Consider the following 25,323-nt stretch of genomic DNA (forward strand, 5'->3'; position numbering starts at 1 on the left):
CATGAAATTTACAGACAAGCTGATTAGTTTAATATGAACAGTAGATGGAAATAAATAAAATCAAATCAGGTTCTCCAATTATTATTTTTTGTTTAATTTCAAAACATTGGTGCCAAAAAGGTAGGAAAATGTATACTTCTAATTAACATTTACAAATTTCCCGGGAAACGGGAAATATTTTTTTCCGGGAATTTCCGGGAATTTTTTTCCCGGGACGGGAAATTGGACGCTCTAAGTACAGCCTTTATGGATACAGTGCTGCCATCTATGATACAAATTACGTTACACAAAATTATCGCTAGAGGGCAATCACGCACAAACAAAGCGAACCTGGTGGCAAATATATGAGAAACATGTCGTCCGGTGATCCATTGTAATTGTGTTGGCAGCTACGTTCTACACTCAGTAATCTTAGTTAAACTCCCAAGTAACATTTTTTTCCAGGAGTTCTACAAGAGCTCTTCAAGATAGCTACAGCATAGCAGTTTGGACCGCGGTAGGATAAAATTCTCTTCAAAACTTCTTCAGGAGTTTGGAAGAGTACTTGTAGAGAGTATTATCCTACCGGGGTCCAAACTGTTATGCTGTAGCTATCTTGAAGAGCTCTTTTAGAACTCCTGGAAAAAAATGTTACTTGGGCTTTTCAAACGTTAAAATTAATGGCACCGCAGTCCATAAATTTAGAAATGCATCCATGACGAATGATCAAACCACTTAAAAAATAGATAATGCTGCTGTTTGGTTGCTTTCTTTCTTTTTACGTGTATTATTTTTAAGTGTTTCTTTTACGGATAAATCTTTTCTTTTACGGTATATCTTTCACTTAAATTGTAAGTTTGCATGCAACTGTATATGGACTGTTTATAATTAGCTATTGAATAACGGTTAGATTAAATCACACTTATCAACAAGTTTTATCAAGGCTTGATTGACCGTACATAAATCATAAACAACCGTTCAGCGACATTTTTCACCGGGAGACTGCATCGCTCAAGCGACGAACCCTTCCGATCGCAATTACTGCACTTCCCGATCGATCTGAAACCGACCCTATTAATTCATCGATAACTAATAAACAAACGAGTGCGTGCATGCATAAAACCTGTCACTCATAAACAGCCTGTGTGAAAATTCCTCCCTGTAATCAAATAACCACATTTCCTTTCTCTCGGAGCGTCAAACCGGCTCCGAAGATATCAACACCCTGCCGTTGACCACCTTGAGAAAACTAGGTCTGTTTGTCTAGTTGGTCCTACTTTTTGCACAACTGTGCATCCTGTTCTTCTTCTGCTTGTTTCCTTTTGCTTGCAGTAAGTACATCTTCTCGAATTGCAATTGCAGTTGCCTGCACACACGGAGCTTCACCGCGGCGAGAGAAAAGGGGGCCAAACATGTGCAAGTTTACGGCTAGGCCACAGCAAAACGACGCGGCGACCAGTAAACATGACACGAAAGTTGGAGGGGTTAACCCTTAAAGTATTATGAATAATTTAAATAAAATTTTACTGACTTTTTGGTTCAACACAAGAATTTAAGCTTCGATAACATTCTGCAAAATTTGATCAAAGCCTCAACCGGCACCCAAGGGTTAAACACACGCGTTCGAACGCATCGCTGACAGTGCACCGCTAAAGTGCTACTTATTTTGTGCGCGAAACCTGGAGGTTAGCGCGAAAATAAAAACAAGATCCAATAACCAGATCTTGAGCGCGCACGAGAGCGAGAGACTTGGCCTAGACCCCGGGAGGATTCCACCGTTAGAATTTCCACATTTTTGCTCTGGCTCCCGGTTTTGCTGCTTTTTTTTAGTTCCGTGTCGGTTTGAGGCTTTTCTTATCAGATCAGCAGCAGCAACTTGCGCCTGCCAGCAGCGAAATAAGTGGGTAAGTCGGTTTCAGCGCCAGGTGGAAAAATAGGGCAAATTTAGACGCGGCCGGGATCGGGATTGGATCAGTGGGGAGGAAGGAGGGAGGAGGAAGGGAGGAGGAAGGGGGACCTCCCCTAATCAACAATTGCTAGTTTGGTTGGTGGGTTGGTGCCGTAATAATCGGTCGATGGTACAAATCGAGGTTTTGGACGAGCTGGTACTTAGCCGGGTGATGATGATGAGGCACAATCACTGCCAATCGATCGACAGATGATTTTGGTTTATTAGTTTTGAGTTTGAGTTTGATTTCCATGTGTTGATTGGCATTAGAGTTAGTGTTGTTTAGAGCAATTTTCAAACATTTAGATTGTTGGATAACATATTTGGGGCATTTTAAATTGTTTGATGAGATGCAAAGGGAAACAAATGCTTTTTAAGTGGAATTTCAACACTTAGGAATTGATTTTCGTGAAAGGCACAAAACGCAGCACAACAAAAATTCAAACTATGTCGGTTTTTCCGTTTCAGTATGAAGATTTAGCCAGTACCAGATATAGTATTTGCTGCTTTCTGCCTGTAAACCTGAAACAATTTTCTGGGCTGATAAAGGTGTTTCAATAATTTCAATTAAATTTCCCAGAACATACAGAATCTTCAAAAATACGTTTTCCAACTTTTATTCTGAATGCATTTCAGATTCAGACGTTTAGTTTATTACAAAAACATTACAGTTAGCTCCATAAATCTTACTTTCAAGGTATAGTTCTGATTGCAACAAGGATTGCAATCTATTGCTTGTCAGATTTAGAACTATTTTTTAAGATAATGCTTATTACAATATTCTACGAAATGCAGATAGTTGATTATAAAAATGTGTTTATTCCACAAATTGATTTAAAAAAAGGTTGTTAAAAAAACATTATTCAATTCTAAAATTAAAGACAACGTTAAAAGTTTGGGTGTTTTTATTTTAAAATCTTTGTAAAATTGATCAAAAAAACGTTTCATTGAATGTGAACATTTTTTTTTTGTGTTTTGATTATAAATTATGTTTTTTTTTATCAAATTTTCAATGCATTTCGCAAATTTTTATAAATTCTTGGAATCATAAATAAATGTTAAAAACTGCTATTTATGAAGGTTTGCCCAAACTTGCAGAATTTTGGGGAATCAAACTAATTTTTATTGCACCTTTTTAGCCGATTTGCTACTTTTGATGAATATGAAGTTTAGGATGTGCTTTGTTTATGAGATATTTCAGCAAATTAAATTGAAAATATCTTAATCATAAATTCAATTAAAGCAAATTCTTTGAAATTTCCCAAAAAATAACCCCTTAAAACTTTTTTGAAAAAAGTATTTTGTACCCCTTATGCCTTATGTATGTTGATCATCAGTTGCATAAAGTATTCTCCGATATCATTCGTGTAGCAAGGAGAAAAAAAAACGCCTTAAACACAAAAAAATACCTTGTTTATTGGGTTTATTATATACCTTACTAAACAGTTTTCCCTGAGGAAGGCCAGCACAACTTGCAATAAGTTTGTTGGACCTTTTAAAAACTCCAGAAATAAACGTTATGCAATAAATTCTGAATAAGTAATCATCTATTGTTTATGTCATTTTAATAAAAATTTCCCCCTTAAAAATTTCTTACAAATATCACGAAATCATCGGTTCTTCTAAAATGTTGCATCTATTTTTGAGCTCCACATCAAATTCAATCAATTTCTTCATATTTTTTTTAGGTTTTATTGAAATTTTGTTTTTGTAATACATTTTGCTTCTTTTTTTAGGCCGTTGAAAATATATTTCAAAGTTTAAGTACCACCCACCCCCCCCCCCCCCCTTCAAAATTGGTCCGAAAAATCAGGGGGCGAAAAAAATATTTTTTCAAAATTTTAATGAAAATGGAAGTCAAATCAACTTTAAACCAACTAAAATGCATTTTTCTGCATTTATAATCATATCTAGCATGTTTGAGCTAGATTAAAAATATTTTGATTTTTTTTTAAATTCCAATGTACACAGCACCGCAAAACCTTTTTTTTTTGCAAAAAAAATAAATTTCCGTCAATACTTAGGAATTTTGGAAACTAATGATTGCAAAACAACTGGGCAGGTGTAAATTGCATTTTTAAACACTTTGTTCATTCAAAAGTTGAAACCATGGCTCGTAAATTCAATTTTTAAACTTTTTTATTTTTTTGCCCTTTGGTTTTGTGCTTCTCCAGAAGAACTCCGATAATCCCTATCTTTTAAGTTTTGAATAGTTTTGAAATATTTTCTACTAATTCTATATAGATTTTTAAGAATACCTGACAAAAATGCGAAGATCTCGTGATTGATATTGAAAATGGTAATAGCGTCACTTCTGTGCTATCTTGTGACAAACGCCATTTAGTACTTTTCGAGTAAATCGATTTTTAAAGTTTGAAGTTGAATATTTTCACATCAGTCACTGATAGAATCATTCTGAATGAAGCGATCGGTTCGTACACTACACAGCTAAAAAAGTAGTAATACAGCTGCGTGTAAAAGGCCTGGGTGTAAAATAAATATTGCATTATTTTATGCAATTTTATGTGATATTACACCCTGAAATATGTAGCCCATCAGTATGGGAAACCTACTTGACCGAAATGTCAAGCTCATATGTGCGTTTATCCTTACAGCTGTTCAACGGTCTGATGGCCGAGTGGGCTAAGGCGCCAGTCCTTACTGTTGGTGCTGGGTCTGAATCCCGTAGTTTGCAACTTTTTTTTTGTGTTTGCAAAAAAATTACATGCAGTGTGTAATATTAAGTGTTTATTTTGACGAAGGTGATGTGCATGCTTTTGCATGCGATTTTACCATCGGATTTTTTGCTGTGTATCACTCAACAAACGCTCCAAGTATGAACTCATTTAGTAACACCTACTAGGAGATATGAAGTTTTTAAGGGTGCACAGCAATCAAAGAAAATGTTGTCTTCTTATTCCAATTTTGCTGTGAAAAAAGTCAAACTTTGTTGTAAATAACCTTGAAGACAGTAATTTAGGGGATAGATAAAAAATCAAATCGATAGTTCCCAATGTTTTGAAGATACTAAAATGTCTGTAACAAAAATATGGACGCAAAAGCTATAGTTTTTTTTTCGTAAAATTATTTTTATTAGGTCCTTTTCGGTACTGGGACCTGGTTAGGACCGAGTCGGCTTTTGTAAAAAAGCTATAGTTGAAACTATAGATTAAACTCAAACAAAAATTAAATGAAAATCTGTGGGAAAGGCACCAACCACATTCCTGGATAATGTTACATTTTAAACTCTCAATAAAATGCAGTCAATGTTATTTTCGTAGCTGGGTAATTCTCCGCCAACTCACACAGCAGTTGCCCCGACCCCTCTTCGATTTGCGTGAAACTTTGTCCTAAGGGGTAACTTTTGTCCCTGATCACGAATTCGAGATCCGTTTTTTGATATCTCGTGACGGAGGGGCGGTACGACCCCTTCCATTTTTGAACATGCGAAAAAAGAGGTGGTTTTCAATCATTTGCAGCCTGAAACGGTGATGAGATAGAAATTTGGTGTCAAACGGACTTTTATGTAAAATTAGACGCCCGATTTGATGGCGTACTCAGAATTCCGAAAAAAAAACGTATTTTTAATCGAAAAAAACACTAAAAAAGTTTTAAAAATTCTCCCATTTTCCGTTACACGACTGTAAAAATTTTTGGAACATGTCATTTTATGGGAAATTTAATGTACTTTTCGAATCTACATTGACCCAGAAGGGTCATTTTTTCATTTAGAACAAAATTTTTCATTTTAAAATTTCGTGTTTTTCCTAACTTTGCAGTGTTTTTTTTAGAGTGTAACAATGTTCTACAAAGTTGTAGAGCAGACAATTACAAAAAAAATTGCTTATAAACATCACGAGTTATCGCGATTTTACGAAAAAAAAGTTTTGATCATCATGATTAGGGACAAAAGTTACCCCTTAGGACAAAGTTTCACGCAAATAGAAGAGGGGTCGGGGCAACTGCTGTGTGAGTTGGCGGAGAATTACCCATACAATATTATTTTTGCCGGGACCTGTGGTGTAGGTGCAAGCATAGACTAAATATATATAGATACGCCACTCCACCGTCGGGGCTGGCGACACTACCGCCACGCCAAAATAACACCTGGTGGCAATTCGCAGGTACTAGTTTTGGGTGTTTCCCTTAGGGAATGTTCGAGAAAAGTTTCCTCCAAGTTTCAGTTCAACTTGTTCGGTTGCATCATAGCAACTGATGCTTTTTAAACTAATTGTTTTCTGTCAAAAAAGCGAAACTGCAGAACGATTATTTTCATCTTCTTATAAAATCTTCCGGCTTTGCGCTTCTCAGTCCACCCAAAATCCCATGAACGAAAACGATTCCTTTTGTGGTGCCCATTGAAAGGCGTAGAGATGTGTCAACAAGTAAGTAGAATGCAGTTAAAAAAATGGGTATTGTAAATGTTGTTTTTTCACAGCTCCACGGTTGCAATCTAAATGCCCTGATACGACTTGCCAACCACTCCGCCTTAGCAAACGAATCCTGCCTATGTAGCTACATCGAGGAACGACTGTAGCCAACCAGATCCCGAATAATCGAAAGACCGCAATCCGTCGGAATCCAACTCCTGATTGCGTACAACAACAAACCGGAAACGGTAACCTGGTGTGATTGCCAGCTGATCTTTCCACTTCGCAAATTAAAATAAACGAGCAGAAGTCAGCGGCAACGACCTGGGTGGTGACCACAGTTTTCATCCAGCAAAGCCTTACCAGGCCTAGTGCCTCACGAATCTGCGACAAGGACCAGCAGAAAAATAACATGCTGGATAACGCCAAGATCGTTGACATGATTAAAATGATGTAGTTATACAAAATGATTCTATGTTTATAATTTAAAATAAAATGTTGATAATGAAAATCTGGCTAGTCTTTATTCAATATATTGAAGATCTTGGGCCCCGAACTTTTAGTCCATGTCCAAGATGTTATCCTTGATGCTAGTTCCTATTATCCTCCTACAGCTTGGTTCCTTGTACTTTCAGGACAATTTTGATTTTCGGATGACCAACCGGCTGGCCGTTCCTAGCGAGGCTCCTAGCAAAACACATACGAAAAAATAAATTAGCACTGGCTTACAAAACCCTTTTTTGGCGAAGATTTACCGATGTCGGTTTAACGATACGTATTTCACGAGGAAAAATTGAGGGAAATAGTCAATTTAAACTTCTTTCCCCTGGCGGAAAAACTGAGCAGAAGTAAATAAACTGGTGACATGGTTACACTTAATAATGTCAAAGCGAAAACCAACGGAAAAGTTTCCAGAGTACTACGATTTTATTTAGCAAATTAGTACCTGCAATCTGACTGTGGTGGCGCGCAGAGCGCTAAAGGGGTGTCGCCAACTGGGTATATGGAGCAACTTCCAAGTGGGACATCTACTTGATTAATAATCTATGGTGCAAGCGTGTTTGCCTCTCACCCAGTCGGCCTGGATTCGATCCCAGAAGAAGGTCCCGGTGCCATTTTTCGAGACGAGATCACGCCTTTCGTCGGATGAGGAAGTAAATGCCGGTCTAACCTAAAGGGTTAGGTCGATAGCTCAATCCAGGAGTCATCTCCTTGGGTCCTGCTTCGGTTGAGTCGCTGGTAGGCAGTTGGACGCACAATCCAAAGGTCGTTAGTTCGAATCCCGGGGTGGATGGAAGCTAAGGTGTAAAAAGAGGTTTGCAATTGTCTCAAGAATCAAGCTTTCAGACACCTAGTTTCGAGTAGGAATCTCGTAAACGAGAACGCCAAGGTAATGCTGTAGAGCGAATAATATAGATTTTTAGACAATATTATTTTTAAATCCAATGTAGTCATTCTTAAAAAACTGCGCAATTTTTTATTATTAGGAATAAAAAGTTAAAATTTTCCCAATTTCCTAAATTTTCCGGCTATTTACGCGATTGCTGGTAAAATGGCACAAAAAGCCATTTTAATTAACTAAATTAATACAAAAAAATATTGAAAAATACAAAAAAATATGACAAACAAAAAAACACACAACACAACACTGATGACTGTTGACACAGCAATGATTGCATCATGCAATAAAATTGCTAGAATTTAAGGAAATCAGAACCAAAAATTTCTGCTTTGCCTTCCCGGCGCTTCGGACGCCTACTAAATATTTCAGAAGAAATGTTTCACAGTTTTGGTAATCACATGATTTAATTTACTTTAATTGTTTTAACATTGGCCACAGCGTCCAAAAATATTTGAAATGAAAGTTGATGTTAAAATTCATCAAATAACACAGTTTAGACAATAATTATGCGAACTTATATCCACATAGTTGATAAAACATAGAAAAACTAACAAAACGGCAATGCGATAAAATTTAAATTTTATTCGAGATTTATTATTCGAGGTGGGTCTCGTGGCGCAGGGGTAGCGGCTTCGGCTGCCGATCCCGATGATGCTATGAGACGCGGGTTCGATTCCCGCCTTATCCACTGAGCTTCTATCGGATGGTGAAGTAAAACGTCGGTCCCGGTTTCTCCTGTCTCGTCAGAGGCGCTGGAGCAGAAATCCCACGTTAGAGGAAGGCCATGGCCCGGGGGGCGTAGTGCCAATAGTTTCGTTTTTTTCGAGATTTATTTGCCTTTCTCTCTAAAAAAAGTTATAAATTCTGCTTCAAAATAAAACTTTTTAAAACCTACCTTCTACCATGTATGCCTGGCAACATTAATCCATATTATGATCAGATATTTATATATTTATGCGAATTTAAATCCAAGAAGTTTTTAAGGGTGCACAGCACTCAAAGAAAATGTTGTCTTCTTATTCCAATTTTGTTGTGAAAATAGTCAAACTTTGTTGTAAATAACCTTGAAGACAGTAATTTAGGGGAAGAATAAAAAATTATATCGATAGTTCCCGTTGTTTTGAAGATACTAAAACGTCTGTAACAGAAATATGGGTGCAAAAGCTATAGTTGATGTGTACCGTTAAACTCAAATAAAAATTAAATGAAAATCTGTGGGAAAGGCACCAACAACATTCCTGGATAATGCTACTTTTTTAATCTCTCAAAAAAAAAATGCTGAACAGTCAATGTTATTTTCGTAGCTTATAAAAAAAAAAAGATTTTTAATCAGGAAAAAACATGATTTGTTTGAATAACAAAAAGTAAAGCTTAAAGCCACCTCAACAGTTATTAATAAGAAAATTAAAATCAACCGATGACGAAACAATGCACTCACAAATTAAGTGAAAGACACATCCGCAAACGAGCCATTAAAAAAAACATGTACATAAAATAGTGGAGGAAAACCAACACAGCCCTATCTCTTTTGCTTTGCCGTTTGATCATTCGTTATGGATGCATTTCTAAATTTATGGACTGCAGCGCTACTAACTTTAATGTTTTGAGTTTAGTACAGAAAGCTGAGCTTGACAAAACTAGTTTTTTAGCAAAAGATTTTTGAAGCATGCTAATTCAAAATTATCACTCAAAGGTTATTCAAAAATTGGACAAATCGTAACCAATTTTAAGGAAACATTCCATCACCTGATAATCATGAAAAATAACATAACTTTCAATTGCTGCCATTACCTGCAAGATGTCAGATAACATTTTATTACCTCACAACTAGCTGCAGCAGCAACAGCTCGATTATCTCCTCCCTGGGCCCCAATCTAGCCCATTCCGAACCATCCGATTGTGGCAACGCGATTCGCCACAATTTTAAACTGCTCGAGACTTGCATCCGCCAAGACTCACAATTTGGAGGAAAAACCGCGTGACTAAACGCATTAATGCACGGCGTCGTCGACGCGACTTCATGTCTTGGGTTAGTTGCAGTGTTTCGTAACGAGCCCAAGCATGCATTCATCATCAAGACTTTCTGCGCGAAATTGCGAAAAAAATAAGTTTGACGAAGGAGGTAGCTGATGCATGAAGTAGGCTTTGGATTGGTGTGAAATGGGAGGTGGTGACTCAGATGCGGTTTGAAGGTCTAATCCGGATCTGAATCAACTAAATAGAAGTCCGGGTTATGATGAACTTGATAAGTTGGCGCACAAATAGTCTCTCAATTTGAATTTCATGAACAAACCAGCTTCAAATTGGGCCAGTTTCCAACCTTTTTTTTTCCGGAGGGCGTAAGCCAAGTCACGTGCAGCTAATGAGGAAACCTTCACAAATTTCGAATTTTAAATTCTATCACGCAAAAGCTCAATGTCACCCCAGCAAAACAATGGCAGTCGCATAAATTTATGTATGAGCGAAACGAGACAACCCCTGGAACAGACTCTTTTCAGGAAGTGGAGTAAAACGCAACAAAGAGAAACCCCCTGGGCAGAAACCTCGGAACGAGGAGAGTGAAATCCGTAATCTGGTTTGAAGAAACTAAATAAAGAGACGAAATAACCCACACCACAAACCTGTGTGCGAGGAGATGTGAGGGTTTGCGTACATGTATTGTAATGTTGTTGTTACAGTTGTTGATACCACCTCTTTGAAAGTTGCACATTCCACACGTCAGCGTCGCGTCGAAATGACTTGGGCAATTTAATGTGTGAACTAATTCCGGTGTCACGCGGTCAAGCGCGGTCGGTTTCCTTTTTTCTTCGGGAACTTTCGGTTTTCATTTTTTTGAAGGGGAAGGTAATTGATCTTTTTTTTAAGATTCACTGCATGGAAGAATGGACAGCTGTGAAATCGGAGGAATTCATGTTTTTTTTTAAAGGGTTGAAGAAAAAAAAAGGTTCGTCGTCTAATGCTGTTTAAGTCTCCTACCATAGAAACCTGATGTGAGGATTATTGACATCATAAGAGTTAATAGTATTTTAAATTTTTAACAGAAATAAATAGTATAAATTTGTATGACAAGAGAAGCGCAAGATTGTCCAACACAAACACGGAGAAAAATCAGTTCCCGATATCGTGAACAAGCGTTCATGAAATTCTGAAACACGAACAAAGCGTTCAAATGCATGGAACGTATTCCAAAAATTTGAAACTTTGTTCGTGATTCAAAATTTCATAAACACTTGTTTACGATTTTGGGAACCGATTTTTCTCCGTGCTGCAATGATTTGATCACATGAAATCGTTACAGATTGTGTTTAGTTAATCATAATTGCACAATTATAGCTGGGATTTCTTTCAATTCGATGTTCCCATGCTAGAAAAAGAACCATTTGAAGCCATGTTGGTCCATCGATCGAGATAATTGAACCCAAATTATTCGAGAACAATCGAATTAAGCCAGATCTCCTCTTTCATCCCAAGACGAATCCCACCATCGATGGCATTTAGAACAAGTCCTAAACCAGAAATTCAACCACATCAGGACATAATCAGGCATAAAACTGGTCTTCTCGGCCTCTTCTTCCAGCTTCACATCAACGTCCCAGCACCGTCCCAAGTCAAAACCCATTAAACATTCCTGTTTTTTCTCTGCTTCTCTCCATTCTCCTCTTTCCAGGGAATCACCTGCCTTCGAAATTCATCAAGGTGTGTGTGCACGTTCTGTCGTCGTCCAACTCCGCACTCAATGAAGTCCTCGGAAGATGATCATCCGGCATCCTGGACCGCCGGTGCCGCCCAAAAGCAGTTGTCGAACGCGTCGTCATCGTCGACCTCCGCCGCCAGTGATCGGTGAACGTCGCCGCTGAGGACAAAGAGACAAGTCGTGTTTGCGCGAACGTGAGCTCAAAGAGTAAAGATTGCCATCAAGCCAAAAAGATTTATAAGATTGTTTAGTTATTAACTGCGCGCGGTTGAGCGCCAAACGAAAACGAAACTTCGTTGAAAAGTGAAGCAAGCCAGAATGTCATCGAAGCGACGACTTGGCAGTGTGGCGATGAAGATCGCGCGGCAGGCGTACGTGTACGGCCTGATCGGGCTGTTGGCCGCGTCTCAGGTGGCGCAGGCCTGCAGCAGCAACAGCAACTCACAAGACTGTCAGAACAAGTCGAAACGGTCGGCGTCGCCGATTCTGAACGACCCCGGGAAAGGTAAGGACTTTTTGACCTTCGACAGTACGAACGCCGTCGATGTGGACCCGGCGAAGCCGGCGAGTCGGCAACGGAGCGGGAAGGACCTGCTCGACGAGTCGTTCCAGTTCAGCAAGAACCAGGCGATGAACTTGACGGGTCAGTCCCCGAACAATCTGAGTGGTTCCGGGGGAAGGCAGAGTGCCAACCCGGACATTCAGGATATCATCACTGGGATCGTGAAGCTGCTGAACGGTAACGTGAATGTCCACGCGAATACGCAACCCACGAGGAGACATTCCGCGACGCGGATTAACAATCGGGGTCCACCGAGGATCTCCGAGGCACAACCCGTGCCGAACGAGTTCGAAGGAGAACTCACGCCACCGACTTCGGTGAAACCTCCGTACAGTTTTGAACGGCCAGACACTCCGGTACGACCTTTCCTAACTGGAGTTCCGATCCCGGAGCAGATCGTGCCCTCGATGCAGCAGAACTACCGGCCAGGGTTCGTGTCCCAAAATAGGCCACCCTGGCAGCGGCCCAAACCACGACCTCCAATCTCTCCAAATCGTCGGCCAATGCCACCGTACAAACCATTCCCTACCAACGTAGACTTTGGTCGACCCGACGTCGATCGTCCCGCGACCACGACGACCTCCAGCGAGAGCAACTCGATCAGCGAAACCACCGAAAAGTCATCCCCGATGACGACGACCACCGAAAACGAACCCCACGAAACCACCACAGACACCTCGTACGAAGTCAAGGAGGAGAAACCGATCGTCGATCTCCCGAACCACAAGATGACCGAGGTCCAGTACACGATCGAATCGGCACCAACCGAAACCACGGTTGACCCAACCCCAACCACTTCGGAACCCTTCCACACCGAAGTCCCGAGCGTGTTCGAGATCAACTCGATCGAGTACCTCCCTTCGTCAACTTCGGAACCCCCAACCGCAAGTTACCCACTGGAACCATCCACCAGCGAACAGACGACCTCCCAGGAGACCATCACCCCAACCCCTACCAGCACGATCTCAACCACTTCTTCGACCTCGACCGTAGCCACCAATCATCGACTGGAAGAACCCGTGGTAACGTCAACCCCCTCAACGACCACTTCATCTACACCAACGCCAGCCCTCCCAACCTCAACCACCACCAGCACCGACTACCGCTTCCACCCCCGCCCCGGTCTCGTCCTGGACGACCCCGACTTCAAACCCGGCGGTGGCGGCCCCAAACGCACCCAGAACCTGTACATCTCCAAGCCGGAGATCCACTCCTCAACGGGCGTCAACCTGCCCAACTACGGTGAGATCTTCGACGTGACGCTGTCCGCTATCCAAGGCCCGGCTGGTTCCGGCTCGCAGCAAACCGTCAAACTAAACCCCTACGGACGGCGACCCGCCCCAATCCAAGACCCGGACGACGCCAGCATCATCCTCACTGCCAGCGGCAGCGAAGGCTTCGTCTCGATCGACGGCAAACGCTCGTACATCGACCTGTTTGGCGACTCCAAAACCCAGCCCCCTCAACCCGTGCCAACCACCACCGAACCAATCCAACCGACCAAGGTCCACTCCGCACCCCCGGGCATCATCGGAACCGGCTACGCCGTTGCCGAAACGGAGTCACCACCTGCAAAGCCCACACAAGCACCCCCCTCCACCGCCCAATCCCCGCCCCAACAACAACAAACCCAGCAGCACCGTCCCCCTCAACTCCACCGAACCAAATACCCCCCACCTCCGGTCCGGATCGACACCTGCATCGTTGGGGACGACTCCACCTGTGATCAGGCCCAGAACGAACGCTGCAAAACGGAGAGCGGAGTGTCGAGTTGTCACTGCCGGCCGGGTTATGCCCGGCGGAAGCACCGCGAACCATGTCGGAGGATTGTCTCGTTGATGCTGTCGATGCGGGTGGACAAGATCTACGAGCGGAGGATCCAGTGGGACCAGGTGCTCGCCAACAGGGACAGCGAAAAGTACCAGCAGTTGAGCTACGAGGCGGTTAGGGCGGTGAGTAACGATCTCTAAACTCCGAAACCCCCCAGAAACCTGGATTACTTTTTAAGCATACCCCAGTAATCTAGCCAAATCTCCATCGTTAACCCGTACATTCAAACCAGAAAAAGCAAGTGCACCGAGCAAAAAAATAAATTGAAATCTATGGGTGGTACGCGGAGAGATATCGCCAGATTGGCATAGGCCGTGGAAAATTTCGGAGTGAGTGCCGATAATTGCAAGCGCGCGCGCCGTAGGAGATCTATATATTTTCCATTTGGCGATTTTCACGCAGTTTCAATCTACAGCGCCGGTTGAATGATTTTGCATATCATGATTGAGAAGCTCAAAATCACTAACATTTGATTTCATCAAATGTTCTGGTTGATTTGAAAATTTTAAAAACGTTAAAATTTCAAAAAATTGGCCAAATGGGTCAAATATGACCCAAAAATCAAAATTTCCAAACCTAGCCTTTAATTTTAATTTGGTCATTAGAATTATTTTCCAATCATTAACTAAAAAAAGGGGTTTTCAAAATTTAAAGATTTTCCATTACTCAAAATCTAGTTTATTTTTTAAAGGTCCTAATGACGTCTTTCATATGTTCAAAAAATTAAAATTTCTAAAACATAAATTCTAAAACTCAAAACTAATAAAATTTAAAAAACAAAAAAAAATAAATTAAAAAATACGAAAATTAAAAATCTACACTTAAAATTTAAATACAGATTTCAATCGATTGTTTGGACTCCTCGCCAACATTTCACTTGCGAATTATTTTACTTTTTTTATTTAACTATAACGGGGATTGCAGGCACCGGGTCCTGACTTTTAATAAGGCTGCAAAAATTGCGACATTGGAGAATTACTGAATTTCATATTTCCGAATTTCCGAATTTCTGAATTTTTGAATTTTTGAATTACTGAATTTTGGTTTTTCTGAATTTCATATTTTCGAATTTCCGAATTTCTGAATTTAGCATTTTTTCAATTTCTGAATTTCTGAATTTCTGAATTTCTGAATTTCTGGAATTTCTGAATTTTTGAATTTCTGAATTTCTGAATTTTTGATTTTCTGAATTTCTGGAATTTCTGAATTTTTGAATTTCTGAATTTCTGAATTTTTGATTTTCTGAATTTTTGATTTTTTGAATTTCTAAATTTCTGAATTTTTGAATTTCTGAATTTCTGAATTTCTGAATTTCTGAATTTCTGAATTTCTGAATTTCTGAATTTCTGAATTTCTGAATTTCTGAATTTCTGAATTTCTGAATTTCTGAATTTCTGAATTTCTGAATTTCTGAATTTCTGAATTTCTGAATTTCTGAATTTCTGAATTTCTGATTTCTGAATTTCTGAATTTCTGAATTTCTGAATTTCTGAATTTCTGAATTTCTGAATTTCTGAATTTCTGAATTTCTGAATTTCTGAATTTCTGAATTTCTGAATTTCTGAATTTCTGAATTTCTGAATTTCTGAATTTCTGAATTTCTGAATTTCTGAATTTCTGAATTTCTGAATTTCTGAATTTCTGAATTTCTGAATTTCTGAATTTCTGAATTTCTGAATTTCTGAATTTCTGAATTTCTGAATTTCTGAATTTCTGAATTTCTGAATTTCTGAATTTCTGAATTTCTGAATTTCTGAATTTCTGAATTTCTGAATTTCTGAATTTCTGAATTTCTGAATTTCTGAATTTCTGAATTTCTGAATTTCTGAATTTCTGAATTTCTGAATTTCTGAATTTCTGAATTTCTGAATTTCTGAATTTCTGAATTTCTGAATTTCTGAATTTCTGAATTTCTGAATTTCTGAATTTCTGAATTTCTGAATTTCTGAATTTCTGAATTTCTGAATTTCTGAATTTCTGAATTTCTGAATTTCTGAATTTCTGAATTTCTGAATTTCTGAATTTCTGAATTTCTGAATTTCTGAATTTCTGAATTTCTGAATTTCTGAATTTCTGAATTTCTGAATTTCTGAATTTCTGAATTTCTGAATTTCTGAATTTCTGAATTTCTGAATTTCTGAATTTCTGAATTTCTGAATTTCTGAATTTCTGAATTTCTGAATTTCTGAATTTCTGAATTTCTGAATTTCTGAATTTCTGAATTTCTGAATTTCTGAATTTCTGAATTTCTGAATTTCTGAATTTCTGAATTTCTGAATTTCTGAATTTCTGAAATTCTGAATTTCTGAATTTCTGAATTTAAGGATATTCAGGACATGAGAATTAAGTATTTCAAGAAACAAAGAAAATAAGATTTTCGATCACATAATATGTCAGGGTTAATTTGAAACATGAAAAAATAAGCCGTATTGAAAGCTTTTAAAATTAAAATATTTAAAAATTCAACGATTTTAAAATTCAGAAATTAATTCAACAATTTCAAAATTCTAAATTTTCAACAATCGAAAATTTAGAAATTCAAAATTAAAAAAATCCTTCAAAAAATAATAGTTTATAAAATTTAATTTAAAAAGAGTAAAAAAAAATCTCAATCTAAAGAATTGAAAAATTTAAAAACCATAAGAATTCTCCAATAAAAAAAAAACAAGAATAAACAAAAAATTACGAAATTGTTATTTATTTTTTTTTTTTTTTTTTTCAAAATTTGGGTCTCCAACCTGAAATATGAGTCCAAAATTGGTCATTTTTTTATTTGCTGTCATATAAGATGGCGACAAAAATTGCGTTATTAGTGAATTTTAGAATTTTGAGAATGTTAAAACTTAAGAATTGATTAATTTGAGAATATCAGTATAAAAGAACATAAAATTTGAAAAATTTAAAAAGATTTTTTTTAAATTTATTTAAAATTTTATTTCTTGAATATTCAAAATCTTGATTCATTGTTCGCAATTCGCAATTCGCAATTTTCAGTGTAAGAACGGGCCTTGACCGATCTTATGCACTAGGTTCCCGACGAACACGCACTGCCCTTACACCTACATCTCACCCTTGCTCTGAGTCAGTACGAGCAGCACGCTAGAACACGCTTTGAGTGTTCGTGCCAGGCATGCACACCTTCTTTTCCGGTTACGCATTTTAACTCGGCCGGGGGTGGTACATTACGTAGGGTTTGATGTAAGTATAAGCGCCTAACCATTCATAGTGTGCCTATCAACTTTCATTAAAGCAAAAACTGTTTTATATTTAGTTTGAATTTAAAACTTATTGTGATTTACTGTGTATTGTTTTCTCCTGAAATCTTCCCTATTGTTAAGTCGTGTTTATCTGTTGCTATTTCTTCTGTCGCGGTGTTTTGTTACAATATTTTGGTCCTAAGCATTTTATAAAAGTTTTTCAAAAGTACAATAGTAATATTTGTGTTTATTCTTTGATCATTCCAAAAATTGAGTAAGGGCTCGAACCTCATTTGTTTGAAGAAAAGGGTGAAGATTGAAACCAATGGACCGTGAAAGAAATAAACTATTTGAAGAATCAATAGTAAAAGAAAGATAGTAATTGATGAAGTAGATAAAGAAATTAACAACAAAATAAATCGCTGCCAAATTAAGGGAAAACAGACAGTTTGTTACAGCAGCATCAATAAGTAAATAGAGTGGAAAAACGTTGGGAAATAAGAGAATCAAGAAAATAACAGAATATAGATGGTAGATAGAGAGGCTGGATCCTATTAGAGAACGGACATCCCAAACCAAAAGCACCAATCGAAGCACGAGAACTGTCAAACGGAGGTACCAATCGAGCAAAAGACAAAGGATTTTGCTCGATAGGCACCTCCGTCTGACAGCTCCGTGCCTCGATCGGCACTTCAGGCTTGAGATGTCCGTTCTCCAATAAGCTCCAGGCTCTCTAATGGTAGATAAAAACGGAAAGAAGAGAAACCCCGTTGTGCGATGTTTCAGGTACATCCACAGCAGTTGACTCAACATACTGCGAATCAAAACAATACCGTCTACAATCACAAATTACTTCCCTTTTCCACATTGTTGCGCCCCTTTCTTTTAGCCGTCTCGACTCTGACCCGCGGTGGTCAAAGGTTTACGATCCGTTTCCACAGGCCACCAGCTAGGTCATCATGAAAACCAAGCCAACGTGGAGGTAAGAAAATAGGACACTCGCAAGGAACCAGAGCTATACTGTTCTGATCAAGATAATTCGGATGATCTAACAGAACTACGGATGTAGTTAGTTACGCTCCTTCCAGGATGTTCCTTACGTGGACGTCAACCGAAGAGCACGCAACAAGGTCAGTGCCATTGCATGCTCTTAGGTATCAATCCTTGGCCTGCATTCAAAATCTTGATTCATTGTTTAAAAAAAATCAGGAACTTTAATTTTTGGATCCAAGTTTAAACGAACAAAATCGCTAGAAAAATACTTTTATCGTACAGTAAAATCGGGATTTCACAAAGTAAACATTTTTAATTGGTCCAAACATATTATAAGCAACGAAGGAAAATGCAATTAAATTTGATTTTTCGAGCCGATTTTGTAGGAGTAAATTGTAAATTTTGCAACTACCTAACTAGAAAAGCTTTGTAAGTCTTGAATACTGTCAAAAACAAATAATAATAATTCTGAAAGTTGCTGCTGATTATGCATTGAAATTCTTTTTGATCAATTACAAACTATAGTAATCAACTGGTCCACTATTCACTATTCACAACCAAATCTGAATTTTCAAACTAAATTATGTGTTTTTTTTAAATTTCGGTAAATCGGGAAAAAATAAAAATAATAATCAGAATTTTTGGTTTTGGAACATTTTTGGAAAATGCCGGAATGGACTAACTAATTCGATAGATCAGAATATTTATCGATAGTTTCATTTTTTGTCAAATAAAAAAATGGGTATATTGGTTTTAGGCCTAACATTGGTGTTACTATTATTTCTGAGAAATCCAAAGTAATACCTTATATTTTGCTCAATATTTTGCTGTGTGAACTTAATTGTATGAAGAACGTCGTTTTGATTGTTGTCAGAAACACTAAAAAATTTCATCCAAATCTGTTTCTTGAAATTTGCGTCAACGATAATTGCATCAAAGAAATTACATACATTAAAACATGTTAGTTACTTAGGCTTGTTGTGACTCGAAACAAGTAATAACCATCTTTCAACCATCAATGTACCCGATCGATACCATATCATTCGAAATCTACCAGCACCAGGCAACATCAAAGAGTACCCCCATTTCACGCACTAACTCTCACTCCAACCATGCTGCGCCAGTCCATATCGAGCGAAACCGGAGAGAAAAAAAAACTATATATAAATAATTGTACTTTACTCGCTTTTTCCCCCTCCCACCCTCCCGCAGATGGACTCGGCTATGTCGATGACACCATTTTCGGACGAGTTCATGGAAGCCCGGGTCAACGGAATCTACACCACGAATCCGGCCTCGCAAGGTCTGAAGGGTGTGTTTGTGAACTACACCGTGAGTTTGGACGAAAACGCCGAAACGCTGCGGCCCCAGCTCAAGGGGGACATTCAGCGGCACCTGCTGGGGGTCATCCATCGGCGGAACAACAACATCGGCAACTCGGCCCTGTACGTGGACAGTCCAACGGGGGCGGTGTCCAGCGTGCAGGACGTGGACGAGTGCACCTCGGACGAGCTGAACGACTGCGACAATGAGGCCAACTGTACGAACATGTTCGGGACGTTCCGGTGCGAGTGCGGGTTCGGGTTCCGGGACCCGTGGGCGGACCAGCCGATGCGGTCTGGGCGCGAGTGCCTGTCGTGTCCGGATTCGTACTGCAACAACCGGGGAACGTGCCTGTACGACAATGCCAACGGGGGCAAACAGGTGTGCAACTGCATGGGCAGTTATTATGGGACGCAGTGCGAGATCGACGGGGAGGTGCTGGGGGTGGCTGTGGGAGCGTCCGTGGCCGCCGTCGTCATCATCGTGCTGACGTTGATCTGTTTGATCATGTGGAGGTGAGTTTTGTAGATTTAGTGGTTTAAATTCACTCTGAGCGTGCACAAAAAGGTGAAAGGATATTTTTTTGAATTTGATTTAAGTTATTACAAATTAAAAGTTATTAAAACGATATTCCAAATTTCAAGAATAATTATTTAAAAAAGTATTACAAAATACCTTATACATAATTGCATGAAAAAACCGAAAATTAAAACCATAAAATTCGCTGAAATGATTGAAAAAAAAAATTAAAATTTTACGTCTTCCTTCAATTTGACGTCCCAAAATTCAAACATTTTTTTAAAACTCCTATTCCAATTTTTGGGGGACGAACAAAAGCTTCTTTTAGCGTAAGTGTAATATGGTTTAATTTAAATAATTGTAAATGTCGTAATTTAGTGAGAAATTCTCTACGAAAGCGGTCTTTTTTTTTAAGAATTTAAATTTTTGTATTTTTTAATCCGAATGAAACTTATTTGGTGCCTTCGGTATGCCCAAAGAAGCCATTTGCATCATTAGTTTGTCCTTATAATTTTCCATACAAATTTGGCAGCTGTCCATACAAAAACGATGTATGAAAACTCAAAAATCTGTATATTTTGAAGGAATTTTTTGATCAATTTGGTGTCTTCGGCAAAGTTGTAGGTATGGATATGGACTACACTGAAAAAAATGATACACGGTAAACAAAATTCTGGTTATTTTTTATTTAATTTTTTGTCACTTGATTTGCAAAAAACACTATGTTTATGTTTTTTATGTTTTAGAGGACATAAAATGCCAACTTTTCAGAAATTTCCAGGTTGTGCAAAAAATCTTTGACCGAGTTATGAATTTTTTAATCAATACTGTTTTTTTTCAAAAAAATTTAAATATTTTTCAATATTTCGCCCTTTTAAAATGTTAGTCTTGGTTTAGAAATTATGAAATATTTTTTTCGAAATGGAAAGTTTCACGAATGTTTCATATTTTAACATTGTAAATCGGACCATTAGTTGCTGAGATATCGACATTAGAAAACGGTGGGTTGTTTGGGTGAGACTTAGAAAACATCAACTTTTTTGTTTTTAAACACTTGCATGGCAATATCTCAGCAACTAAGGGTCGTATCAACAAAGTTCAAAAGTGCAAAATAGAGAGAATTTTTTCAGCTTTTCAATTTGCACATGTGCACTAGTTTAAAAAATGAAAAACTGCGACTATTTTTTAAAAAAAGTCACCTAAAAATGGATTTAACTTGAAAACGGTGCACTTTATCCAAATTTCACTAAAGAGCAATTCCTAGGCCTATAAAAGCCATTTTTGTGTATATGGAGCCAATTGTACTTGATAATGACATTTGAGAAGGGCGTAAGTAATTTAAAAATTTTTGTATTTTGAAATTTATAAATTACGGTATCTCAAAGCCGTTGCTTCGTATCAAAAAGTGGTCAGAGACAAACTTGTAGTAAATTTGATGGGCTTTCTGAAAATACACTGAAAGATAAATACACGCCACTTCCATGAGATTTTTCAATTTTTAAGTTTAAAAGTTAAATTTGAAAGTAATGTCACGATTTTTTTTTCCTTCAATTTTTTTGAGGAAATAGCCTAAAATGTTACAAAAAAAACTCTCGAGAAATGCAGGATGGTATGTCCCTCCTAAAAAATACAAAAATCATTTACTAAAACTACTTAAGTGGTCTAAACGTCAAAATTTTCAAAAACCGATAGTGGGAATCGATTCCCCAGACAATTTTACATAAAAGTCTTTTTTTTTTCAATTTATATTTATTCAGTTTTCTTTTCCATGTACATTCATTCAGTTAAAATATTATTGAGTGTCCAATCACAATCGATGACTTTTCACCTCAATTTTAAATACTAGCAACATTCATTTATTCATGAAATATTGTAGCTTTCGCTACATAAAAGTCTTCATATTGACCATTGTCCTATGTCCAATCCTTGGGAAGATACGGCGGTTTTAAAAATAAAAATGTTGAAAAATTAGGTTTCTGGATGGTTTTTTGCAATTTCTAAATGACAGACATAATTTTTCAGTTTCGAAAATATTTTTACCGGAAAGCTCGTCCAATTTCCTATAAGTTTGCCTTTGACAGCAGGGGACAAAAAATTTGCCGCTATTTTAGAAATTTTTTAATTTCATTCGGATTTTTTTTATGTTTTTAATGTTAAACCAAATTTTTAATCGACAAATACCTTAAAGATTTTTTTTGGATTATGTGCACCGTTTTCAACAAGTAGCCACTTAAAGTTAAAAAAAATCAAGTTTTTCATTTTTTAAGCTGTGTTCATGATTGTCCATTCTTAAATTTGTTTTTCAAGTTTAAAAAAATATAATAAAATTACCTGGACCTCAGGTTGCCTGATTTCAGAGAATATTAGTCTTATCTAATCTAATCTAAACTAATCTAACACAAACGCATGCTGGAAAGTCTTGTGATTAGATTACGCCCCAAGCATCATTCTTTTCAGTATTAATAATTGCAGTACATTCGAGAACACCCGAACATGTAGTACACAAATTAAAGCGGCCAGCCCAACTACGTTGTGTTTACCGCAGAGAGGATTCTGAGAGTGGATCACATTTCACAGAATCAACAGAGGAGGAAGGATGCGTGGACATACCGTACCAAACGCTCCAAACATAATGCATTGACGTTGTGTATGGTGTGTTACGTGTATTTAAATATTATAACATTATTACAATTTATCGTGTGTCATCTAATAAGTTACCTTCATAATCTGCAGAAATATTCAAAAATTATTTGATTATTATTCAAGATAAGTCGGACAGTAGTGGAATGAATTTTAAAGTTAAAGATTAAGAGTTAGTTGAAAGTCATAGAAGAAAAAAACTGTGAAAAAGGATTTGGTTAGCTAGATAATCGTTAGATATAGAGTGGTAATAAGTGAATAAAATTGAGGAATTGAGGAAGTAATTGAAATATTTTCTGGAAACCGCATAAAAAGATTTTAACAATCAGCAGCAGTAGATAGAGCCGCCAGCTGCTTTGCCTTAGGGACAGTTTAATCACTTAATTATTATTATATTAAATGGTCTTTAATAGGGCAGAGTTCGTCGTGCACCCTTGTTAAAACAACTTTTTCCAGCTAAAACTAAACTTGACACTTTCCTCACATTTTTTTCCGTCTGTTTCTACTACATTGCCTAATTCTTGAGAATATTACGAAAAAAAGTGAGAAACTTTAAGTTTTCTAAAGTCTTTTATTTTCTAGTACCAATATCTCAGAAATTAATGGTCCTGTTTTGATTGTTAAAATGAAACAATTATGAAATATTCTGATCTTGTCGAAAAAAATATTTTTAATATTTTAGAATCAAGACTACGATTTTAAAAGGTACAAATATTCAACTATGCATGATGTATGTATCGATGGACGAAATTGAGAAGATTATCGAATATCTGGCATTTTTTCTAAGTTAAATTTAAAGATGAGCAGTTCTCTCAGATTTCGGTCATTCGATTTTTTTTGTATTTTTTAATCCGACTGAAACTTTTTTGATGCCTTCGATATGCCCAAAGAAGCCATTTTGCATCATTAGTTTGTCCATATAAATTTCCATACAAATTTTACAGCTGGCCAAACACAAAAGATGTATGAAAATTCAAAAATCTGTATCTTTTGAAGGAATTTTTTGATCTATTTGGTGTCTTCGGCAAAGTTGTAGGTATGGATATGGACTACACTGAAAAAAAATGATACATTGTAAAAAAAATTTGGTGATTTTTATTTAACTTTTTGTCACTAAAACTTGATTTGCAAAAAAACACTATTTTTATTTTTTTTTATTTTTTGATATGTTTTAGAGGGCATCAAATGCCAACTTTTCAGAAATTTCCAGGTTGTGCAAAAAATCTTCTAGCGAGTTATGAATTTTTGAATCAATACTGATTTTTTCGAAAAACCGAAAAATTGATCGCAAAAATTTTTCAACTTCATTTTTCGATGTAAAATCAAATTTGCGATCAAAAAGTACTTTAGAGAAATTTTGATAAAGTGCACCGTTTTCAAGTTAAATCCATTTTTAGGTGACTTTTTTGAAAATAGTCGAAGTTTTTATTTTTTTTAAATAAGTGCACATGTTTGCCCACTTTTGAAAAAAATATTTTTGAAAAGCTGAGAAAATTCTCAATATTTTTCACTTTTGAACTTTGTTGATACGTCCTTTAGTTGCTGAGATATTGCAATGCAAAGGTTTAAAAACAGGAAAATTGAACATTCGTTAAATTTTCCGATCTTTTCGAAAAAAATATTTTCAATTTTTTTAAACCGAGACTAACATATCAAAAAAGCCAAACATCCAATATTACGCCCTTTTAAAATGTTAGTCTTGATTTTAAATTTTTGAAAATAACATACATAATATACATAATTTATATTGTTTTGTTTGAAATGTTCGATTTCTGTATTAAAAAAAACAGCAGAAAATAATTTTTAACATTGTAGATCAGACAACTGGTTGTTTCGCCCCAAAACATTGAATCAAAGACAGAAAAAAATTAAAGCAAATGGAAAAAGATTCAGAATAAAGTTTGTAATACGCTTATTTTTAATCATATGAACTAAACTTTTTTTCAACTAAATTTTATTAAAAATATCTATTTTCAGCCGCAAGTGGCAACGCGAGCACAAGAACGCCATGGGCAGCCCCGTTTTCGGCTACATGGGCGGCGGCCAGGTCAAGACCCCGGTCATGGGACAGGCCCCGTACCAGGTGACCCTGGAGGATCGCATGCGGTGGGCCCAGATTGCAGATGTGATGGCTCAGGCAAATCACTATGCGGTAAATGTATCATAAATTCTGCAATTTTCAATCGAATTTAAACAAAACTAATACTTTTTATTATTTTAGGCTGAACCAATCGCTCCTCCGCGGCCCGCTTCGGCCATGTACGGCTACCCGAATCTCCAGCAACTGGGCAACATGACCACGCTGAGCATGCACGGAACATTGCCACCGATGCATCACACAGGAACGCTGCCGCCGGTTCCACTGCCCAGGTAGGTCGCACGAAAAATTCAACTAAAAAAAAATGCAATATTTCATCTCATTTATTCACCAAATCACACGTCACACGTCATTTATGCATGCGCCACCCACCCCCATCGAACATGTTAACGTGTTGTGATCACGCCAGCAGCGCTTTCTTCAACAGGGGTCTGGGCCTGAACAGGAACGGCATGCGGACGCTGGAGAACAGCAGCTCGAGCGAGGAGGAGGACCGGGCGGACCTGCTCGGACGGAACTTTAACAACGTGCCGCGGCCGAAGAGTCGGAGCAACGCCAGTGTCACGGTGGGTTTTGGTTTTTGATTTTTGAAATTTATTTAAATTCATTTGATTTCATTTGAAATCATAAGATTTTATTTGAAATTAATTTAAAATTCATTTGAAATTTATTCGAAATTAATTTGAAATTCATTTGAAATTCATTTTAAATTCATTTTAAATTCATTCAAAATAATTTGTAATTCATTTAAAACTCACTATTATTTTG

At 37.4% G+C, this 25,323-nt stretch overlaps 1 protein-coding gene across 5 annotated transcripts in view; it reads left to right on the top strand.

The window, feature by feature from the left end:
- The window catches only part of LOC6050946 (protein piccolo), a 55,161-nt gene that overhangs the window by 29,020 nt on the left and 818 nt on the right, over window positions 1–25,323 (top strand). Inside the window, exons 2-6 of one of the 5 annotated variants that reach the window (XM_038263565.1) lie at window positions 11,367–13,907; window positions 19,188–19,813; window positions 24,435–24,615; window positions 24,679–24,827; window positions 24,965–25,121. In XM_038263565.1, coding sequence (XP_038119493.1) covers window positions 11,712–13,907; window positions 19,188–19,813; window positions 24,435–24,615; window positions 24,679–24,827; window positions 24,965–25,121 — 3,309 coding nt within the window. In that variant the 5' untranslated portion in view covers window positions 11,367–11,711. The remainder of the gene's footprint in view (window positions 1–11,366; window positions 13,908–19,187; window positions 19,814–24,434; window positions 24,616–24,678; window positions 24,828–24,964; window positions 25,122–25,323) is intronic. The other 4 variants (XM_038263568.1, XM_038263567.1, XM_038263569.1 and 1 more) reach the window with 4 other exon arrangements.

The sequence above is a fragment of the Culex quinquefasciatus genome, chromosome 3 (assembly GCF_015732765.1).
Source record: "Culex quinquefasciatus strain JHB chromosome 3, VPISU_Cqui_1.0_pri_paternal, whole genome shotgun sequence".
NCBI classification, from domain to species: Eukaryota; Metazoa; Arthropoda; class Insecta; order Diptera; family Culicidae; genus Culex; species Culex quinquefasciatus.